This window comes from Castanea sativa, chromosome 10 (assembly GCF_040712315.1).
Source record: "Castanea sativa cultivar Marrone di Chiusa Pesio chromosome 10, ASM4071231v1".
In the NCBI taxonomy this organism is placed as follows: Eukaryota; Viridiplantae; Streptophyta; class Magnoliopsida; order Fagales; family Fagaceae; genus Castanea; species Castanea sativa.
The window spans coordinates 32930838-32941024 of record NC_134022.1 but is presented as its reverse complement, the minus strand read 5'-3'; the positions used below and the strand labels follow the sequence as shown (position 1 = coordinate 32941024).

Below are 10187 nucleotides of genomic sequence, written 5' to 3'. Positions count from 1 at the left end.
ACCAACAAACCCTAATCCCAAGAGCAGGTCGGCCCTCCTTAGCAAGACCCAACGGCCCATATTCTCATCAAGATCTTTTTACTCCCCACACTTCTTTCCATTCAAAGTTTTAAAACACGCATTGAAAATTCGACATTCAAATTATGAACAAGTGCATCGTTGAAGTGAATTAGAAATTTGGGGCTAAAAAAATAATACAAGTTAAGTTATTTCTTTTACTAATATATATTTGATATTAGATTTTTCAAAAGAAGATTTGATATTAATTAGATTATAATCATTCAAATTAAAAACATATTAATAGATCAAGGTATAAAAAATTCAAGAGTACAAATACAAATATAAAAATATTGATGACAAAAACAAATACCAAAATATGAAATTAGAAAATATAGATTTTGAAATTTTTGATATCAATGTAATGCGGAAATTGCCTTTAATTCGTGTGTTTGCTTTTAAATATGTTCTTTTCATATCAATAACCTATAATCTATAATAATATATATAAAACTAAATGGGTTTGATTTTTTTATTGACCTCATAATATTGGGTCACATAAGCTTTTAAAGTCTCAAAATTTTACATCTCATTGAATTTAAATAATATTCTATATATAAACCTTCCAATTCCATTAAAATCTTAGTACATTTTATTTTCTTCAAATGTTAACACATATAATTTCATATACAAATACAATCATAATAAATGTCTATTAATAATTATCATAATTATTATTTTCATATTTTGATTAAAAAAAATCAAATTATGTTAAACTTTTTTTCATGTGATATAATAGCCATATTTTACTAACTATGAGTCTATGAGTTGTACCACAACAAGATATCAAGAAGTTATCATTAATGCCTTAAGTTCTTAACCAAATGATAAGTCCTTAAAAAAAAGGGAAAAAATGTTAAGGTTGCACACTTTAAGAACTCAGAACTCAGAAGCAGACAATCAAAGCTTTTTTGACATCAAGCAAGCAAAATGAAAACAACTATACAAGTAAACACTAAACATCAATCAACTTTGTTACAACTTGGAGTATGCAAACATTTGGCCTCGTAGAGAAGATTAGTTTGTCAACAACCAAATGATAAGTCCTAAATTCCTAATCATGGTGTATATATCATAAATTTGATGAAGATTATATACGAAGTGATGTTAGGTTGTGAATTGTGAGTTAACAAAATTTGATATGTTTACAAATATTTCCCTAACTTTGAAAAATGAAAGGTAATTTTATTTAGAAATAGTGTCATAGATGTCAAATAACAAATTTCATTTTAAATTCAAAAAGAGAATTCCTAAAATTTAGGATTTTTTCCCTTCACTTTCAAAAAAAAAAATTATAGTTATTTCTTATTTCTGAAGTTTATCTTTATTATTTGTTTGAAAAATAAAATATATATATATATTTCTAAATTATAATAAATGCAAATTATTAGTTTTTACAAAAAAAAAAAAAAGGGACGTTAAGTACTTGCACGAACGCGTGCTCAAATGCTCGTAATGTAATAAAATTCATGTGCATATTACGTGATTAAATGTGCTTTTGAATTAGTTTTTTGTTAAATTATTATTTTTTTAGAAGAGATTTTTGTTAAAAGTTTATTTGCGTAGAGCTAATAATGATACAATTATACCTATGGAAAGTGATTCTTTTAAAACATTACTACTATATAAGAAAATAAAGAAAAAATTTATAAAAAAAAAAAAAGAAGAAAAAATTAATTCAAACTCACCCTAAATCAGTTAGGTTTATTGGAAAATGTTTGATTTGTTACAAATTTTAAAATCATAGGTTTAATTTTTCAAACTTAACATATAAAATGACAATTGTATTGAAATTCAAGATTTTTCTCCCCAAAAAAAAAAAAAAAAAAATCAAGATTGATAGTCAACGGTAATGTTGTAACCACAGACTCAAAATCAAAGTAAAAAATTTCCCATGAACCAGCAGCATAGATTTTGTTGATTCTGTGCTCCACCAGAGGACCTGAATAGGACTTCTTATCCAAAAACTCCATCATGTTTGGGGGTCATATCGATTCTCTTTCATCAAAAATATTGTTGATTATATCTGTTCAACGCAATGCACATTATAAATATGCCTTCTTATATTAAATAATGTTACACCACTTTAATTTTTTTTTAAATACTAAGTCTTTTAACACACACGCATATGGGGAGAGAGGAGAAGATTTTCAAAAAATTGATAGTGGTATATATCCAAAAGGGTCTAACTCTTAAAAACCAAGCATAGGCTTTAAACCTCTTTAAATTTTTTAATTTTGTGTGAATTTTGATAAATTCACTATTAGTTCACATTATTTTCATATATTCTTTATGTTTGCAAAATTTTAATATGATAAAAAATCAATAATCATATTATCAATTAAATTTTTTTTAAAATTCAAATTTTTGTAATTTAAAATAATGCATAAAATATTATAGTTAATGACATTCAATTTTTATGAAAATTGGCATATATGTTTAACATACATGACATGTAATCCAATAATGAGATTTTTAGGTGTAACTTGATATATATTAGAAAACAGTAATTTCATTTAAATCATAAAATTCAACAATAAGATAAGTGACAAAGTTTGATTACAAACTTAGTTGTAGTCAATGGCTACAACTCCTATAAAAAATTAACATGACTACATATTTTGAAAATTATAAAAGTTAGATTGCATGCTCTATATGTTCTTAACACGTATGTTAAATTCTGTACCAATTGAATGTTATTTATTATTCATTCCATTAAATTATTTTGTATGCATAATTTTAGACTACAAAAACTTGGAATTTAAACATTTGATTTATAATATAATTATTGATCTTTGATTTTTTTTAGAAATTTTACAAGTATAGAGGATATAAGAAAAAAAAATTATTTAGTGGTGGATTTTTTCAAAATTCACACCCAATAAACAAGATATTAATAGCAACAACTTAGCTTATAGCCAAACTTTATTCTAAAATAAATTGATATGGAAGCATTTTACACAATTACTATATTAAGTAATAGAGTAATCATTAACCCTAAATATCCTCTAAGTCAAATATGAAAATGGAAGTAGGAACAACTCGAACTTAATTGGCTAAACTAAATCATGTCCACTATTATTTACTCCAATGATTTTACTAACTAACATAAATAACAAAAAAAGTAAATGTATCCAATCTTTATGCATTCACACCATATGACTAAATTAGCATAAGCCCTTAAATTTGGCTAATGAACTAAAAAAAAAAAAAAAATCTTATGTATTTATATACAAAATAAGATTTGCTATATGGACGGTCCAAATTTAGCAGACATGTTTAATTTATGCAAATAATTTATTTTTGGCTTAGGCAAGCGTGAAAAAGAATAAGAAAAGTAAAATTGAGTATGGAGATAATTGATAATAATCAAATTTTATGTATTTGAAGAGAGAGGAATAATTAAATAAATTTAAAAAGTTTATATAAAAAAATATATACTTTGAAAAGTGATCAATTAAAAATACAAAAAAGTAAGCTAAATTTGCTAATGTGAATGCTGATCCGCATGCTGAGCAAACATATGGCAAAACCAAAAATTATAAAATAAAATAAAATAAAACCTGTGACATATGTGGGCCCTAAAAAAACCCAAAAGTTATCCCACTGTGAATGGAGACTCCAGAAGAGTATCCAAAGTCTCCCCCCATTTACCAAGAAAAAAATAAATCAATAAGAGGGTTAAAAAATAAAATAAAGAATGAGAGGGTGACGTGGGTTTTGATTTGTAATTAATATTATATAGGGAAATCAATCAGTTCACAGATATGCGAATTAACGGCCCAGATTCACTCCGCGGTTCCTGGCCCTTCTTTTATCTTCCCAAACCCCACTTCTTCTCATTGTCTCTCGCTCAAGCTCCTCCATTTCTAAGCTCACACAGATTTCACAGAGAAAAGAAAGACAAGGCCGAGAGAGAGAGAGAGAGACAGAGAGTGTGTGTGTGTGTGTTTTAGGCTATTAGCAGAAGAAGAAGGAGAGGAATATTTTTATAGCAGAGAGGAGAGGATGATGCTGGGAAAGAGGCCACGTCCACCAATGAAAAGAACATCGAGCATGACTGAGATCACTCTTGATCTAAACACCAACTCCGATGGTGCTCCACCGCCGCTGCTGATGATCTCCGATTCTACCACTCATCAGAACAACCCCCAGAGACAACCTACTAATGCTTCTTGTGGTGGTGGTGGTGGTGCCTCACAGTCACAGCAGAGACGTGGAGGTGGTGGTGGCCTTGATGGACTAAACCAGCAGTTCTTGCAACCCACAAACATGGTCTCACCCAGAGACCATAGGCGCAATTCTGCTGATTTTGTTGACACCGCTCACTTCTTAAGGGCTTGCTCTCTCTGCAAGCGCCGCTTGTTCCCTGGCCGTGACATCTACATGTACAGGTATAATTATTATGGATTTTTTTGTTTCCCTCTGAGTCCTTTGTTTTTATAAAGTTCCTTCCTTTTGTTTTCTTTTGGGGTTTCTGTCCTCAAAATATTTCTGGGGTAATTTCCTATATAGGACTCGGATAGAAAAATCCTGTCTTGAATGATATCACTAAGGTTGTAGTTTGATTATCAAAGGTATTGTAATTTTATAATAATACTATACATCTGTTTGATGGGGTTCAGGCTAACATTGAAGCTTGAAAGTCTCAAACTTTACTGATTTGCTACATGTATTAGCATGATATACTGATGGGATCATGCTAATAAAATTGTTTATTTTTTTTTTGCAGGGGTGATACTGCTTTCTGCAGTCTAGAGTGTCGGCAGCAACAGATGAACCTAGATGAGCGAATGGAAAAGTGCTCATTGGCTTCAAAGAAAGATGTGACTAGTGTTTCGTCCACCACAACCGGACCCCAAGTCTCCACTAAAGGTGAAACTGTTGTGGCCTTGTAGCCCCAATCCGACACTTTCCATGCTTATACACAACATCTTACATTTAATATCTAGAACTTAGAGTTATAATATATGTTGCGTGCAGGTGCTATATAGGGTGGAGATATCCTTCTTTTTTTTCTTTTTCTTTTTTAATGCTATTGTGGGGGGTCAAGTTTTGAATGGAAGCTGTAATTTTATGTGGATCATCTAGAACGTATACAAGTAACAACCACAGGCCTGTAATTTCTGTTAGTTTCTTCCCTCTTGTTTTTTGCTTTTGGTAGTAATGGAAGAAATCTGCATATTTTACAAGTTATGTGAATGGTGCTTAATTTTTCAGTGAGAAAATTGATTAGCCATCGAAGTTTTTGGTAGGATAGTACTGGTTTTGAAGAGGTCCTCTTTTTAATGTAACCCCATGACTTTTGGTTGTATTCATGATATGCCAATTGGGCATTAAAAAAACAAAACGAAAAAACAAAAAAGAGAAGAGGAAGAGAGAGAAAAGAAGAAGGTGGAGGAAATAAATAGGAATTCAAAGAATTTGCCTTCTTTTTTATTCCAATGGTTTAATTGATGAACCTGTTACGTCAAAAAATAAAAGACAGATTAAACGTGTTCCAATCATATTAATTCAGTACCTAAATTGGCCAACCCATACAACAAATTCCGTTTGGTTTATGAATTATTTTTCTAATGAAGGATTACATTATTTATCACACCCACATGAATGCAAAATTTCTCATTAAATAAAAAGGTCAACAGAAAGAAACAAAAGCAGTGGAGTTTAAGTGAAATTATAGAATGAAAATGATATATTTATATTTTCCTAATAATTGAATCTCTCCATACACAAAGGGTTTGAGAAACTTGGAGTGAATTGGTTCGAATGGTAGGGTTATCTCAAAAAAAAAAAATTGTAGACTAAATACAACAGAAGAAAAAAAAGTTTATAATGTTGTACGCATTTACATATAAGTGTATAATGTTATACACGTTTATTAAAAAACAAAGTAAATTTTACATTGATAATAAAATATTTTCTTATCAAGTAATTTTTAAGTACTCTCAAAACATCATTCTCCATGCTCCTGAACACCAATCTCCGCGCTCTGGAAAGAAAAAAAGTATTTTGTATCAAATAATACTGCATCATCCATATCAAAATTCAATAAACGAGAGATATATATGCAAAAATAAATAATACCATGTCTTTCATTTGTTAGTGAGGTAGTTATTTTTTACAGAAATGTTTCATACTTATTGGATTTTAATACCGTTGACATAGTATCATTTGATATCAAATACCTTCTCTCGAAAAGGAGCACGAAAAATAGTGTCTTTCTTCTCACATTTATGGTATAATCTACTCATTATATATATAGTAATGTGAGACAAATGAGCGCAATTTTTCCGTACTCCAAAAATACCAAGAATTTTTACTAATCAATGTAATGTAAAGTAAGAATTTTTCATTATAGAATTGGGACGAAAAAGAAAAAAGAAAAAAGAGGTTAAATTGATAGGGTAAAAAGAAAAGTGATGGGGTTAGAACGGTTGTGGTATATAGTGGCTATGTCTATGAGGAAGAAATGGTGGGGGGTGTGGTGTGTTGTGGGAGAAGGAATCTGTGGACTCAGCTCAGCCTTGAATGGATTGGGTCCCATTTCGCACAATAGAAGAAAAAGAAATATTGGGGAAAGATATTCATTTTGGAGTGGAGGGAGGGTCATTTTTCAGTGATTCATTTGTTCTTTTCATTTTAGGCTTGCAATTGGCTGCTTGAGATGTTGAGTTGGGAGTTGGGACTTGCGAGAGTGATGGGGACCACTTAATTAATTTAAAAAAAATGAATATAATGAATATCAACGTCCCCACTCGTTTTCTCAAGATGGGATCCACATGATTATGATGTCTTTTCTGATATGACTCCTCGCCATGTGAGAGATCAATCTGTGTTTTTTTCTTGTGTGTATTTTGGGACTATATGGAATGGAAATGAGTGGGTGACAATGATGTTGAAGCTAAATTTGCAAAAATGTAATTAGCTTATGGGGACCGGCGGACAGCTGGTTTATTTGAGGAGCAAGAGGACCGGTATGCCTTCATTTAATAATTAATACCCATTAGAGACTTGAGAGAGCTTCACACCCCCATCTGTATTATACTGGAGTATTTATTACCATCAAACTTTCTATTTTTGGTTTGGGATTTAGCTAATAGGGATTAGTTCAATTGGTAAGGCTTGAATGCTTTATTTAAAAAACTTAGATTCGAGTTTCGTTGTCAATAATCTTCTTGCGTGGACAATATATAAAGTTCAATATAAGTCTTTTCTGAGACCTGCGGCTTACCCTGACTCTGGTATGGGATAGCCTCCTCTCACCTAAACTTTTTTTTCAAAAAAAAAAAAGAAAAAGGAAGACAATTCGAGATCTATATTTTTGTACTTTTTTTTTTTTTCATATTCCTTTTCTCTTTTACTTCTTAATTTTTATCAATAAAAACAATAAATATTCACATCATCATGTCCCATTAGAATATTTCATTAAAAAAACAAATGTTCCATTAAAATGACTTCTTTTTAAGTCCTAATTTTATATGATGATATGAAAACATGCTTTACAAATTAGATTGTTAAATTAATGAGACAAATAAAAAATTTTAAAGTGGGATTAGAGGAATTGGACAATAACAAATAACAATTTCAATTTTATGAGGTAAAACGTTTTCCACGTATAGAATTCGTTATTTCCGATTGATCGTAGCTTTTTTATTATTATTCCAAATATTAAAAATTATTAAAAACATTTTCCACCGCAACAAAAGAAACACAAGAAATTGTTATCTTTCATCCCAAAAAAATATTTGTCACCATAAATAATAACTACTACTAAGATCTCAAAACTTTGTTATTCCTTTTTCAGTATTCAACATTTCAATGATTTCATATTGTTATCGATGAACAACAAAATTAATGGCACAACTAATAATGTCCCTCACATGACCTGGTTACCAGTGTAATCAATGGATAAAAACGTAAAATTCATATAATGATCAGAATCATTTCAAAGTTAAACCAAATTTTGAAAGGATTGAAATTGAAATTCCAACGTTTTGTGTTTTATTAAAAAGAGTGCACGTGAAGAGTCAAAGCGTAGGTCAAACTTAATTTAGTGATTTACTTCTCATGTGGAATCTGTCATTAATAAATAATAATGAATTGAATCAAATGAATTACATATAATGATGAAATCTATACCACAAAGATTTGGTGAGACGAAACTCTCAATGATCACTTGTAAGCTGTAAGTGCAAACTAAATGTGCCAACTCTTCAAGTTTATTTCCCAATTATGTAATTGGGGACAAAGAGAAAAAAATTTCACAATATAATATTTCAAAACAAATTTATATACATATATATATATATATTATTTGAGATAAAATTTTACTTTAATCTAATCTAGATTTATGTATGTGAAATTTTCTATTGGAGACTTGAATTCTAGTCATTGCTCTTCTACACAGTCACACTCCACAAACACTTATACTTTATTGAGTGACTATTATGCCAATGATGCACGATGGTATTTTAAATAACCTTAACATATACAACGATAATGATAAAATTCCAATATTCATTTTCTTCATTATCATGTCGTGCTATTTATTCTTTCTTATAATCTTATCCTTTTGTGAGTTTGTGATCGTTATTAATATATATATATAAAAAGATATATTTTCCAATATCAGAGAGAGAAAATGAGAAATAGACGTCACTAGTGAAGTAGTGATGAACTGATGATTAAAGACAGAAATGCACCATAATAATTCTCAATGTATGGATTTTGGTGAAATGGTTACAACTATAGAGGTATCATTGCAAAAAAAGAGGGTGTATATATACTTCAATAGATATATGATTTTGAACCCAAGACACACCAGGTTACAACCCCCACCACCCACACACACACACACACACACACATATATATATATATATTAAAAGGAAAGTCTTATTGGAGATAATCCTAAAATGTTGGTTGAAAATTTTGAATGACCTCATAGGTTTCATGAGATTTTGGAATCCATTAGACTAAGTCTTTGAGATTAAGTATATTAACTGTTGTTATAGTTTGTTGTTATTATGATTATTTATTTACCTTTCAATTTGAGTATTAATATATGTGCCCATGCGTGTTTAGTTGTTTATGTCAATAAATAAATAAATAAATATATATATATATATTTCAAGTGACATTACAGTATGCATCATTTTTCTACAAATATGTCACTATTCTAAAAGAATAATACTACAGAGTACGGATATAATATTTTCAAAATAATTTTATAAAAATTATAAATAACAAGTTGTTGATGATAGTTAAAAAAGTATATAAATAATTTGCCTAAATGAAAATTAGTAACAGCTTATCATATATATATATATATATTTTGTTATAAAATTGTAAAATTTTATTATTTTATAATAAAAAAAGCACGATTCTTGTTATTTAATTTTTTTTATATATATGTAATGTAATCCACAAGATAATCTCTTAATTCCGGACAGGCTAGGAAAGTAGAGGCATTGGGTGCCAACAAATTGCACATTCTGCCGAGGATCAGGAAACCAAAGGCACAAATAATAATGGGTTAAAACCTGTACTCATAAATTCATAAGCTACTTCCAAGAAGAGCCCGAAAGTTACTTTATTCAGTTTCTTTATTACATTTTAAAAATTAAATAATAAAAAAAGTGCAACAATCTCGTATCTTGAAATTTGTTTAATGTAAATGGAAATTGTACAAGTGGGCGTGTGTCTGCATCAAGTACTAATAAACAAACGTTAATATGCACTCAAAATTATTGTGTGTTCGATTAATCGTAGCTTTCAATTTAGAAAAATATCAGGTGAGCTGACTCAAGACTCAAGATTTTTAGATGAGATTCCCAATTTTTTGTAACATGGGGTCAGCGCCAACCAATCCGTGAACTTGATTTCCCACCTGATTTTTTATTTTATAAATTTTTTATTATATACTGTCATAATGTCATCAACTCAACAGTCAAACCTATGTTATATACTATATATTTGAGTTTGCTGTTTGGGGAGGGTTCAATTTCTGCCCCCTTTAAATTTAAATACTGAGGCTGCTATTAAATTATTAATTAACGTACACATTTACTGTCAATGTACATCAATAAGGACATCAGCAATGAGGTAAAACAATAAAGACAATCAACA

The 10187-nt window shown here is 29.5% G+C and overlaps 1 protein-coding gene across 2 annotated transcripts; it reads left to right on the top strand.

Moving 5' to 3' along the window:
* Positions 1-3898: 3898 nt before the first annotated feature.
* Positions 3899-5249, top strand: LOC142613770 (FCS-Like Zinc finger 5). Of its 2 annotated transcripts, XM_075786262.1 has the most exons (3): positions 3899-4451; positions 4790-4932; positions 5041-5249. In XM_075786262.1, the coding sequence occupies exons 1-3, from the start codon at positions 4066-4068 to the stop codon at positions 5049-5051; spliced, it is 540 nt and encodes a 179-aa protein (XP_075642377.1). In that variant the 5' UTR covers positions 3899-4065; the 3' UTR covers positions 5052-5249. The 2 variants fall into 2 exon arrangements, with proteins under 2 accessions (XP_075642377.1, XP_075642376.1); XM_075786261.1 differs by having other exon boundaries at positions 3909-4451; positions 4790-5189.
* The last annotated feature ends 4938 nt before the right edge of the window (positions 5250-10187 follow it).